Source organism: Eurytemora carolleeae, unplaced genomic scaffold, assembly GCF_000591075.1.
Source record: "Eurytemora carolleeae unplaced genomic scaffold, Eaff_2.0 scaffold1532, whole genome shotgun sequence".
In the NCBI taxonomy this organism is placed as follows: Eukaryota; Metazoa; Arthropoda; class Copepoda; order Calanoida; family Temoridae; genus Eurytemora; species Eurytemora carolleeae.
The window spans coordinates 1-13690 of NW_019397577.1; the positions used below are offsets into that span (position 1 = coordinate 1).

At 31.5% G+C, this 13690-nt stretch overlaps 1 protein-coding gene and 1 long non-coding RNA gene across 2 annotated transcripts; both read right to left on the minus strand.

Moving 5' to 3' along the window:
* Positions 1 to 147: 147 nt before the first annotated feature.
* Positions 148 to 2507, minus strand: LOC111715007 (uncharacterized). Its single transcript, XR_002768148.1, has 4 exons — positions 2343 to 2507; positions 1017 to 1073; positions 711 to 770; positions 148 to 235 (listed from the first exon to the last, which is right to left on the minus strand). It is a non-coding gene; the product is annotated as an uncharacterized LOC111715007 (long non-coding RNA).
* A 1495-nt stretch (positions 2508 to 4002) lies between these two features.
* LOC111715001 (uncharacterized) lies at positions 4003 to 9251 on the minus strand. The gene is made up of 7 exons (XM_023490236.1): positions 9190 to 9251; positions 9043 to 9090; positions 8166 to 8224; positions 6562 to 6663; positions 5719 to 5807; positions 5290 to 5363; positions 4003 to 4160 (listed from the first exon to the last, which is right to left on the minus strand). Exons 1-7 carry the CDS (start codon positions 9239 to 9241, stop codon positions 4003 to 4005), a joined length of 582 nt encoding a protein of 193 aa, XP_023346004.1. The 5' UTR covers positions 9242 to 9251.
* Positions 9252 to 13690: the final 4439 nt, after the last annotated feature.

Here is a 13690-nt window from a genome sequence, read left to right on the forward strand (position 1 = left end):
ACGATCGTTTAAATAAATTTTTCCTTCAATAAATCATTCGTTCAGTTAAAAATTAAGTTCGTTTGAAAACAATGTTCGTTCAGAAAATTTTGTTCGCAAGTTCGATTTCAAAGATTTCTAGATAACAGCTGTTAGTTACTTACTTAACGAAATCTAGTATAGTAGTTCCTATGAAGAGCCCGATGAATCCCCCCATAGCGATGATGAAACCATCCACGCCATACGTCAGTACCTCCTACCAAAATAATTTGACATTTGAGGAATTTGAAGATTGTTTATAAATAAACTTTTTGAAGGAACAGAAATTTACTTTTTTTAAGCTCGTGGATGTCAGCAAAAATATTAGTTTCAGCAAATGTTATAGATAGATTATTCTAGTTTTCCCCCAGACCTCTTGGCCTTCTTAATCTTGTTTTCTGTTTATTCTAGTTTTCCCCCAGACCTCTTGGACTTCTTAATCTTGTTTTCTGTTTATTCTAGTTTTCCCCCAGACCCCATGGCCTTCTTAATCTTGTTTTCTGTTTATTCTAGTTTTCCCCCAAACCTCTTGTACTTCTTAATCTTGTTTTCTGTTTATCCTATGAAATGATGGTTTTCGGTTGGTCAGAATTAAAAATGTGTCACCAATTTTTTTTAACTTTTAATGAAAACAAGAAAATCTGCAAATTATTGAAACCCAATTTTATGATTAAAGCATAAATACACTTCACCTTGGTTTCCCTGACTTTTTCAGGCATCCCATTGATAATAAGACCTGTTGTAGCAGCACCCTTCATTACAAATTGGTTGAATTAGAACATTTCAAATGATTAACTCAGGGGCGGATACAGGATTTAAGTGAGGGGGATGCTAGATTTATTTTTAAGATAGATATTTTTCCTGTTTTGCACTAGGTTTTCTTTCCCTTAAGTGCTATTGGGAAGTGGGGCTACGACCCCCCTGAATCCATCAGGGGGGTGCGAAGGTCCTACCGCCCCTCCTGTATCCGCCCCTGGATTTACTGTTTACAATTTTACCGTTTGGGAGTTTTCCATTGGATAGCTTTCTTCAGTCCAACTGCACACAGGCATACACTGTTTATACAATATTATAAAATGATCAAACAGTTATGTTAGATTATATGCTTTGTCGGTCAAATGTATAAAAATTGTTAAATTCGACAGCTGGTCTTTCGGGTGTGTAAAATTCAAGAATCATATAATTCCTAAAAAGCTAGAGCTATTAAAAAGAACAAATTGTTTAAACTACTGAATGAATTAAGTCTTTGCCACAGTGTCAAATTTTGTAATCCCTATACGTAAACCTTGGATATTTCAAACCTATAATATTTGATCTAACATATTTCATAGTTTGAAATATCTAAAGTCTATGAATTTGGGTTGAATAGATATAGCCTTGCAAGAGTAGTGCAAACCCCGGAAATCGGCACTGGTTTATAGAAGACGACATTCATATTATTACTTAATCTTTTAAATTGTATTTTACTATTATTCAACCTAAAAAAATGTGTAACTGTGTAACGATGTGGAACTGTTAACCATGTACAAGTGAACTCTTATTTATATATTTCATAATTATTCCTTGTTGAAAATCTGGACTTCAGATACATATACAAGTTATTTACTTTAGTGGTTAGTCACTTGAACTAACGTCATCGGAACTATCAATAATTTCACTATTGTTCATGTTGACATGTTTTGATTGAGTTTTTCTTTCTAGTTTTTGGTCTCATTTTAAAATTATAATGTTTCACTATTTGCATTTTAAAAGTATAAAACTGCCAGTTTTTAGTTTCCATACTGCAGGCGTACTTCACACTTGATGTGTGCTATTTAACCTTTTGGAACATCTTTTGATAGAACAAATATTTCTTGAAAATTATTCAATTTTCTCTAAATCAATTCTCTGACAGCCTGTTAACTGTCCTGTGTTCCGAGTTCATTTCAGCATAAGCTTTACTTTACATTCCAGAGTTTATTTCAGCATAAACTTTTTAAAAAGAAGAAATTGCAACGGATATATCCAGGGATCTAACAGTATTATTGTGATGTACTGCGTATAATTTGTGAACATTTACATAAATTGTAAAACTCATTTTCAGGCTCAGAGGGTCTGAACATATATTCATACCGAGGGATAGTCTTATATCCCTTCTATTTTAATCTCTGCTCTGTGTTAATTAAACATTTTTTAAAATAGGTAAGGGCCAGCTACTATGACCTAAGCGGTCAGGCAAAGACGATAATGCGAATGTAAATATTATTGTCTAATTTTATAATTTTTACTTAAATATTCTACATTTATTTTTAAAGTTTACAGATAAATCATGGTTAAGTACTTACATCTTCTTTAGATATGCATTTGTTTTGAAGGCCAAATCTACCATTAAGAAGATTATTATTCCAAATCGTGATGCTGTCATTCTATGGAAGAAATTCTTTTAAACGGTTAGAATTGCCCTATAATTTTGAGGTTGTTTTTGATTCTTATTCTTAGTTTAGATAACTAAGTTTTGTTAAGAAGTTTAAGGAACTGAGGCCGAATTAAAAAAAATTTAGCCGCGGCTCAAATTTTGTTGGTTCCACTTAAATTTGTATTAAATTTTTCAAGATTTAAGCCGGCGCTCAATTGAAACCGGTTTTTGGGGGATTTTAGACNTGATTTGATTGATTTGATTGATTTGATTGATTTGATTGATTTGATTGATTTGATTGATTTGATTGATTTGATTGATTTGATTGATTTGATTGATTTGATTGATTTGATTGATTTGATTGATTTGATTGATTTGATTGATTTGATTGATTTGATTGATTTGATTGATTTGATTGATTTGATTGATTTGATTGATTTGATTGATTTGATTGATTTGATTGATTTGATTGATTTGATTGATTTGATTGATTTGATTGATTTGATTGATTTGATTGATTTGATTGATTTGATTGATTTGATTGATTTGATTGATTTGATTGATTTGATTGATTTGATTGATTTGATTGATTTGATTGATTTGATTGATTTGATTGATTTGATTGATTTGATTGATTTGATTGATTTGATTGATTTGATTGATTTGATTGATTTGATTGATTTGATTGATTTGATTGATTTGATTGATTTGATTGATTTAATTGATTTAATTGGTCTGATTGATTTAATTGATCTGATTGATTTGATTGATTTAATTGATTTGATTGATTTGATTGATTTGATTGATTTGATTGATTTGATTATTATGCAAGAATAGGCGCTAATAGTCATTACTCATATTTTGCTCTGTGGAAATAGTTCCAATTTCTCGGTAAAATCGAACAAGTGCGGGTAAATGACGGGAGAAACTATTAGTAATTTGGGCAGCGCTGGGTTACCAATCTAGTATAAATTTAAACATTAATCTATGTATGTGAATGGTTAGTTAACATAACAGTACGCTAAAAATATTTTCAGGTATTTGTTCGAACTGAAATTTACCATTTGTTGACAATCTCAAATACATTAACGGCGATAAGGTTGGATTTATAATGATATTTTATACATTAATTAATGTAAAAAGCTCAAAAAAACACACTTCACTTTTCATTTGCGAGGCAGTGTGTGGTTCATTCAACTTTAAACATAAACAATAATAATCTCACCATTACTTTAAACGCAACAAACCATTCTTTTTTACTTTCTGTTATTCTTAGTTTTTGATGAACGGTAATGAACATAGATAAATTAGAATAACAGATTTAAAACTAAATGTTGTCTTTTCAAAATTTGGATGAAACTCGTTCACATTAGCTCTGAGGCAGAAGCCCAGAATTAAAATTAGAATTACAAGACAGAGAGAGCCTGTTCTTCGCCGACTGCGCGAAACTCCTCAGGACTTCTGCCTCAGGGTTATTGTGAACGAGTTTCATCCAAATCTCGAAAAGACGAAATCTAGTGTTATATCTGTAATTTTAATTAATCTATGGTTAACTATCTCAAAATTCTCAGTTTTTGCCGTTCGGTAACCTAGAACTTCTGTTTATTTTCACAACCTGCAGTTTGTTTACGACCAGTCCTATAATATGACATACCCTCAGACGTTACTTCTTGTGTCGCGTTTTCATTGGTTGATAAGCTGAAGCACCGACCATAGTGTGTGTCAACTTTACGTACTTTGACTTCGACTGAAATCATAGAAATTATTTATTAACCTTGGACGATACAAGTTTTATTAGGTGGTGGTTTTTTTAGTTTTAGTGTTGCCCATTTTTCACTGTTACTTTGTGGGGGGGGGGATGATAAGTTTATCTATAATACTATATTTTTGGTTTTTGGGGATAAAGGAATTGAGTCTTTGCCACAAACTCTGATTTTCTGATTTCAATATCTTTGCAACCCAATGTCGTAGACCCTTGATATTTCAAACTATGAATTATGTTAGACCAAATAATCTAATTTTGAAGTATCAAAGGTGTGCGCCATTAGGTTGCAAAGATAGATAGATAGATAGAGATTATAAAATTTGAGCTTGTGGCAAAAACTCAATTTCTTTTATTTATAGTAATATTATTTTGGTTTTTAGGGATAAATTTATTTATAATACTGTTATTTTGGTTTTTGGGGATAAATTTATTTATAATACTGCTATTTTGGATTTGATTTTTTTTGAAAGAAATTTTTCTCTTAATTAAGAAAGTTCAAGCCTATATTCAAGTTTAATTTTATTTCGAGCTTGAGCGAAGGACAGAATAGAACTTTGAAAAAATTTGAAAATTTGAGTCCAAAAGCTTTATAGGACATTGCCAAATGATAGTACAGTGAAACCCTTAATAACGAATACATCGAAAGAATTCATCAAATGTCGTAATGATAATGGAATGTTGCAGATATTTAGTTTTTTAATTGAATGATTATATGAAACTCTTTAAAACTGTTCCGCATATTCATGGCTATTTACTTATTTTCGCAAATACTAAAATTTACGTAATATAGTATAAAACTCATTGAAAAATTGTCAAGACGGCATTTGTTAAATTCTTCCGAAGTATTCGTTATTAAGGGTTTCACAGTATTATATGTAGGTATTTTTTATGAAATGAATTGTGTACTTAACTTGACAGAATGGTTATTTTTAGATATAAATAGTAATAAGCTTTTTGACAAATCATAAAGACACTAACAACACTGTCTATATTATTCTTGTTTAAATAAAAAAATTTTACATTTAGCGCGATAATTACTTTACAGCATCGTTTTGATGAAAAACTTCATCATGCTGTAGAGCTGTAGGTATGAATGAAAAAATACACTTACATTTTGGCAATGGAAAAAATGGATTAGGCAACAAAAAATTTCCGTTGGAATCCGCACACAGTTTGATTTCTCCTCTTTACCAATTATCAGATGATAGGAAATTTTAATGGATTGGCAAGTTCTTTTAGGGCACTTTCTAGACTTTACCCTGTCACAATTGGGGGGGGGGGGGGGTGAAAACACCACCGCCCATCTATACTAGGCAAACATAGCCCAATCGGAATGGGTGTAAACAATTATATAAAATGAGAAAGAAAAATCATATATAGTGACGGGGGCAGGGGCCTCTTTATGGGTGGGCATTTTACCTCTTGTAATAGCCTTTCTAAGGATTTACTGGAAATTACAAAATATTCAAATTTCACCCCAATTTGAATATCTTTGAAGATCAATATTACAAAAACTAGAATGTTCTATTATTTTCAATTCCTTGCTAAAAAACTGCACATATCCATAACATCCGAGAGTTCTGGAACATGGTTGCTCACATTGTTTATGATGGTCTCTTCCAGCACTCTCTAAATAATAATGAACTTTTACAGAAAATTAAGGATTATATAATGCCTGTAGTAGAGCATTAATAAATGGCTTGAAGCTTAAAATCATTTAATTTTTGAAAAAGCATTTCAGGGGACTGTACATTTACAACGATCCTCAAAACATAGATGGAACATTTGGAATCTTTATCTGATCAGTAACTTGGGAGATATTGTCGTTTTCTATAAACTCTAAACCAATATCTAATTTACGCTTGATCAGACAAAGCTTTTGAAGGTACTGGTGTGATTCAGCCAATGGTCACTTGAAATTACGCTTAAAGGAAAAAAAACTATTGTCCGAATTTAATCATGATATTTCATTCATGCAATAATGATGCCTGATGATTGTACAAAGACGATTGTTTTTAAATTCAGTTTTTTGGCATTTTATCTTTTAGAAACAGAGATCAACACTTGGTGTTTTCAATCCCGGGAATAAGTGGTTTTCCGTAGCCATTGCTGCACTCCTGTAGATTAGTTTAATTCATGTGTGGATTTAACGTGTGGTGGTCGTACCTTGGTCGTACCTTGAAGGGATAACAAAAATATTTGATTTGCCCCCCCCCTTCCTAGGAGCTCCAAGGGGGGGATTTATAAAATTTTAAAATAAGTGCGTTCCTTTTAAAGATAAGTGCTATTTCACAACACAAGTTTTAACCATAATTAAACCCACCTGAAAACTCTGTACAGTTTTAATAAAGTCTCCATTTTGACCTAATGCACTTTAACTTACCTTAAAACTCTGTACAGTTTTAAGATAGTTTCCATCTTCTAGAGCGATATTTGTGAAGAATGTTGCAAATGAAGTTGTTGTTGTAAGTTGGCAAATGGTGACCTAATAAAATAATTTACAAATATTTTTTCAATTCTCTAATTTTCTTTGATCGAGTAATGATTGAAAATATTAAGCCTTTTTTCTCTAAAAAAAAAATCGCTAAACAAGAACTATTGCTAACGAGAAAAAAATTATAACAAAAAATAATCCCTCCAGTGGAATTATAATCCCCTAAGAAGGATTTTTGAATCCCTCCAGTGGAATAATAAAACCCTAGGAAGGATATCTGAATCCCTTCAGTGGAATTTTAAACCCCCTGGAGAGATATCTGAACTCTCCAGTGGAATTATAAACCCCAAAGGAAGGATATCTGAATCCCTCCAGTGGAATTTTAATTATCCGACGGGATATCTGGATATTTCATTCTAAAGTTTTCAGCTCCAGATAGATATCCGAATCCCTTCAGTGGAATTATAAACCCCAAAGGAAGGATATCTGAATCCCTCCAGCGGAATTATAAACCCCCTGGTTAGATATCTGAACCCCCCAGTGGAATTATAAACCCCAAGAAAGGATATCTGAATCCTTCCAGTGGAATTATAAACCCCAAGAAAGGATATCTGAATCCCTACAGTGGAATTATAGACCCCATGGATAGATATCCGAATCCCTTCAGTGGAATTATATACCCCAAAGGAAGGATATCTGAATCCCTCCAGTGGAATTATAAACCCCCTGGATAGATATCTGAACCCTCCAGTGGAAATATAAACCCCCTGGTTAGATATCTGAACCCTCCATTGGATTGTAAATCACCCTGCGTAAAGTTTCAAATTGAAAAAAAGTTTCTTTGGTGGTCTCCAGTAGAATCGAAATCTTACTACGCAGTTCTTTGAGTCTTTACTCTTAAATTTTTCGTGGTTCTAGAGTCTAATATTGATGAAATACGACCTAAGGGAACTGTATTTATGGTTCTAGAGTCTAATATTGATGAAATATTAACTCTGGAAACTGTATTTATGGTTCTAGAGTCTAATATTGATGAAATATTAACTCTGGAAACTGTATTTATGGTTCTAGAGTCTAATATTAATAAAATATGACCTAAGGGAACTGTATTAATGGTTCTAGAGTCTAATATTGATGAAATATGACCTCTGGAAACAGTATTTATGGTTCTACAGTCTAACATTGATGAAATATGACCTCTGGAAACAGTATTTATGGTTCTAGAGTCTAATATTGATGAAATATTCCCTCTGGAAACTGTATTATGGTTCTACAGTCTAATATTGATGAAATATTACCTCTGGAAACTGTATTTATGGTTCTAGAGTCTAATATTGATGAAATATTACCTCTGGAAACTGTATTTATGGTTCTAGAGTCTAATATTGATGAAATATTACCTCTGGAAACTGTATTTATGGTTCTAGAGTCTAATATTAATAAAATATGACCTAAGGGAACTGTATTAATGGTTCTAAAGTCTAATATTGATGAAATATTACCTCTGGAATCTGTATTTATGGTTCTAGAGTCTAATATTGATGAAAAATTACCTCTGGAAACTGTATTGGTCCAGGATCATCAACAAGATGCACTTCATAATGGGAGTCCCCTAAAACAGTATCTTTAAGTTTAGTTAATGGTTTCTAACTAAGGTTTTGCAGCGAAAAGGAAAAATCGTTTCGCGAAATGTTAGCATTTTTTCGCATTTGCGAAAATTTTCGCTTATTTCGCTCCAATCTGTTTCGCAAAAAAAGCGAAATCATCGTGAAAAAAGAAATGCGAAAATTTTGCGGAATTACAAAAAAAAATGGGAAAAGGCTTTGCGAAAATTCATTATAAAAAAAACAAAATACAGCTTCACACATATTTTTTCTCGAAATTTCGCTTCGTTTTTGCATTTTTCGTTTTTGCCTTTACGAAATTCGAACGAAAATTTTCGCGAAACGTTTTGTTCGCTGCACACATTTGGAACGTTAAAGTTATTGTACACATTGATTTTTAAATAATGAAGAAATCCTGATAACAAAAAAGGGAAAGGTGACGGAAGTGTTTGTTTTTGTAACATTGCACCCTTCGAACCGTAACATCTGTTACACGGGACAAAGAGAGAGTGCAAAACAGTGTACATGTCAAGACAGCTAAGCCTATCAAGTCAAAGTAATTTCTTTGTGTGTCACGTGACCCCACCAGGTTTATGGCCGGTAGAAATGTAAAAAGGTTGCTTTAAAAATAAATTGAATTTAAGATTTTTAGATTTTTAGATTTTGTTGTAAAAAGAAAAAAATAGCGTCGAAGCGTGTCTTAAAAGCGTAGAGCTTAAATAGATTTCTAATTTATATTTTTATCAAAATTTTATGCTTATTACAAAGGGTAAAAATATTGTTCATGGGGAACATTAATATTTGAATGCCGTTAAAAAAATCTAACCTTTTACAAAATCAGAGATAACGGTGCTCAAGAAATATACCATTACAACTGTGAGTCAAAAAATTATCACTTTTATTTCAAAACTTTTAGTGTATTTTTTGTAAAATATTTGATTTTGATTTTTAAACTAAAATAAGTGATGATTTCCTATAGTTGTAATCTCAGCTGCCCTAAATAATACGGTCTCTAAGGAAGGCATGTTTCTAAAAACTATTAAACTGTAAAGTGTAAATGTTTGAAAATTTATATTTTTTGTGTTTGCATAAAAAACTTTGGATTTTTGTTTCAATTGAAAAGATGAGTAAGTAATACGTCGCAAAGGAATTGAGTCTTTGTCACAAACTCTGATTTTCTAATACCTATATCTTTGCAATCCAATTTCGTAGAAGTTAGATATTTCAAACTATGAATTCTGTTAGATCAAATAGCCTAAGTTTGAAATATCAAGGGTTTCCACCATTAGGTTGCCTAAATAAAAGGATGGAAAATTTGAGTTTGTGGCAAAAACACAATTTCTTTGTTCTATAAATGTGATACTTCCAAAATTTTCATTTTCAATTAAATTCTATTCTAAGTTTTCATTTGATATGAAAATTTTTCCCTCATAAAATTTGCAAAGAATTCTCTCAAACTTTAACTTTTTAATACTTTGCGAACTGATGGCTTAGACCATTGATATTTCAAGCTATCAATTCAGGTAGATCAAAGTTTGAAATATCAAATATTTACACCAAGGACTGAATTTTATGAATAGGAGAGGTTGCTAAACTATACTACAGCCGGTTCAAATTCTGAATCACCAATTCTAGTCCTCATACATCTTTAACTTTTAATGGATGATTCAAAATTTGAACCGGCGGTAGGTAATTCAGCGACCTAGTTCAAATTTGGTCCCAGATTGCAAAGATGAAAGTTAAGAAAATTAGAGCTTGAGGCCAGTGTTCAATAGAAGTTTAGGGATACAAAAACAATATCTCCCCCAAATGTGTGAATGCTGATATATTAATATATTCAATTATAATGACTTTCCAATTGCTTAAGTTATGGGGGACTAAGTTTATTCTGGTTTGGTTAAACCTCCCAATACAAATATTTAATTAAGTTCTCATTAAAGAGATCGATTGAGTGTTAACTTTGAAAACACAATTCTCAGAAAAAGCTAAAAATAAAGAAAAAACTTTTAGCTCTTTTGAAGAAAAACATGACATCAGGGACAAACATCTTCATAATAATCTGAATATAGTTAAAAAAAAACCATTATTCCTTAATTACGAATTATGAAAATTGCACATTACGAAAGTATAGTATATTGACAATGGCGTGACTTGAGCAAATACTGGACTAGAATTATAAAAGGGCTATATTATCTAAGCTTAAACAGTTACAAAACTTTCTTAAGATGTTTAATGTATGGCAGTTGAACTGAGAATGTAGTATTGTAGATTCATTTGAGACATATAAAACGTTTAATGTTGTATAATTACTGAATTTGATCATAAAGTCGACGTTTAAAGTTATCCATTTGGGTGGTTACGTTTTGAGAATCGATTTTGTAAAATTATTAAATAACTACGACGAAAAATGTAAAAAATTAGATGTTTAGGAACATATTTCTCAATCAAAATTTGTCAATAAATCAATGTTGGAATCAATTATTTCTTTTTCATCCCCTTATATTGAATTTCTTATTCTTTACGAATTTGTTCGCAGATTTCTTTAAATGTCTTTTTTTCAATTACAATTTCAGGAAATCTACAAATATCTAAGTATGATTACTTATTTTCGACTATAAAAGTTACTTTTTATTTTTTGCAAGCTATTTCTATTTATGCCATCAGAAAGAACAAAATAATATTTCTCGACGCTTTAATGATTTTTAAATTATAACCGAACATTATTTTTTGTTTTATATTTTACCTTATCAAAAAATCTCGTTTTGTTACGTAATTGCATGAAAATTGACATTGATATGAATTCCAGTACACCCTGAACTAACGCGAGAGAGAAGAATTTGGTGTCTTTTATTTGGAATCGAAAGTGTTTTCGTCTATAACTCAACAGTCTTTAGACTTACAGATTTGTTTATTTTATACTTTTTCATTCAAAATGTATAAGCCAACAAAAAAGCATTTATAATAAAAGGCTATAAAATTATGTAAAAGGGGTCAAATTGTGATCGAAATTTTTTCAATATAATACGGACGTCGGACATGTTCCAAAATGAGAATAAATTTTATCAAAAACAAATTCTCACGCCTTATTATTAGTTTAAAGTTGACATTTCTTGTTTCAATAATTAGTTTTAGCCATTTTTAATAAACTAGGCTTTTAGGGCGCTTCGCGCCCATCTTCTATTTCAACTTTTAATTGTGGCTTTATCTCTGAATTTCTTCTCTTTGTACAGTATAAAACAAAAACAAAAAAAGTTTGCGGATTTCATAATATTTTTTTGCGCATTTTCAAAATTTTTCAAAAATAAAAAACTTTTAAACACAAATTTTTTAAATTTTGATTTTTCATAAACCTTCCCTGGGGTCCCTAGATGTCCCACAAAAAATTTGGGCCCGATCGGTTCAGCCGTTTATTGGATACAGACAGACAGACAGGCAGACAGACAGACAAACAAACAAACAGACAAGCCAAATTTATATATAGATGTGTGGTGTAATTTTGTTCAACTCGGCTGGGATTTAAAGATATATACTCTTGAACAAGATAACTTTGCAGATTTGGCCCATATATAACACTCAGTGTTAGAAATGGACCAAGTGTTAGTTTTGGTACTAATTTCCCTGAAATGAATCCTAAAAAATTTCTCAGCAATACTACACACGTGGATTTAACGATTCTGTCAATATTTCAGAAAACTGTGACTTTTTGATCACAATTTGACCTCTTTGCCATAATTTTAAAGCCTTTTATCTTAAATACTTTTTTGAATGAAAAAGTATAAAATAAACAAATCTGTAAGTTTAAAGACTGTTGAGTCATAGACGTTTGATTTCAAATAAAAGAAACCGAATGCTTCTCTCTCTCGTTAGTTCAGGGTGTCCCAAAAAACATGGGAATTCAGAGACGAATTCGATATCGTATTTGTTATGAATTAGCATTGTAACATCTAATTTAAAAAGCTTAATATTTTATGTTATGTCTGCTAGAGTTTATTTTATTAAAAGGGTAAAAGACTGTAAAGATGTGTCTATAATGTCTCCACAAGATGAACAGTGAAGACGGAAAAGTTTACTCTATTTGTAATACTACAATTTTCTTGTGTTACTAAGCTGTATGCAGTCAAAACATAAACAAACAAAATGTGAACATAGCAGACGAAACTATTACAGATTACAGTTTTCTCAGTTATAGGTATCACTAGACTAAATCAAAGAATTATTTAAAAAGACGATATCGACTTCGTCACAGAATTCTCATGTTTATTGGGACACCCTGTACATTCTCATACGTTGCTGGTCATTCCCTTTAACAAACTAATCTAACAATCAGAACCATATTCAACATCACGTTGCCTAAATTTGAGTAAAAGTGCTTAAAGGCACAAAAACAACGCCAGGACGAAAAAAAGGTGTGGTCGGAAGAAATAATGGTGAGCTCAATGCCGAGAAGTTGATTTTGTGACAGTTTTTCTGTGGTCGGACGAAAAAAGGTATTACATGTTACATCCTGATAATTTCCTTATAGCAGGAATGCACGAGACACTACATAGAGGAACCGCAAACCTTTCAAGGGTACAATTGTAAATAAAACATGCCGTTCTACAATAGTGACTAATTTTTAAGTTTAACGAATGACCTCTAATTTATAACTTTCAATTGAAGTTTTCTTTAGAAGAGACTTGCTGAGTAATGCTACAAATACAATGGAGGAAATTGACACCTATCAATTCAGAAAAACGACAATATCTTTCACAAAATTAATAAGTTAAAGTTCCTTAAAGTTTGTGGGGCCTCTAATCTGAGTGGAAGATCAAGAAGTACAGTTAGGATTTCCTGCAAAAATTTTCTTTCCTATTTCGCAAACTTTATCGGCGAATTATGCATTTTTTTCAAAAAAGAATTTTGCGAAATGTAGCGATAACAATGCAGAATTTCGTGAAGATTCAAAAATGTGCGAAATCATAAAAAAACGAAAGTTCAGGGAAACTTAAAGTTCCCCAATGCATAAATGTTCTCTTTTTATTTTCTACGAACGGAATGCAAAAAAGCGAGATAAAAAAGGTGCAAGACATGTGTAACTTTATTCGTGGACAGGAGTCTAATGGGTGTGAGTATTCCCGGGAAACATTAACAACATTGAGGGAACTAATTCAAGTTCTTGAAAACGTGATACAAACGTGCGACTTGTTCAGGGATTTTTTACCCCCCCCTCCCCCCCAACTTGAGATAATAAACAGTTTTTTTTTAACAAACCAAGGATGCAGAACTACCCCCACTACCTTCTACCATTTCTTATGTTAGAAATTGAATACCCCCTGAAAATGTATATATATATATATATCTATATATAATTATGAACCTAAACTTTATTTAGTAAAGAATAAAACCATATTAGTTCATAATAGAATTAATTTCTAAACATAATTCACACAAAAACGTAATTGCCCAATAAACTGCGTATGAAGAAAAATACAGTA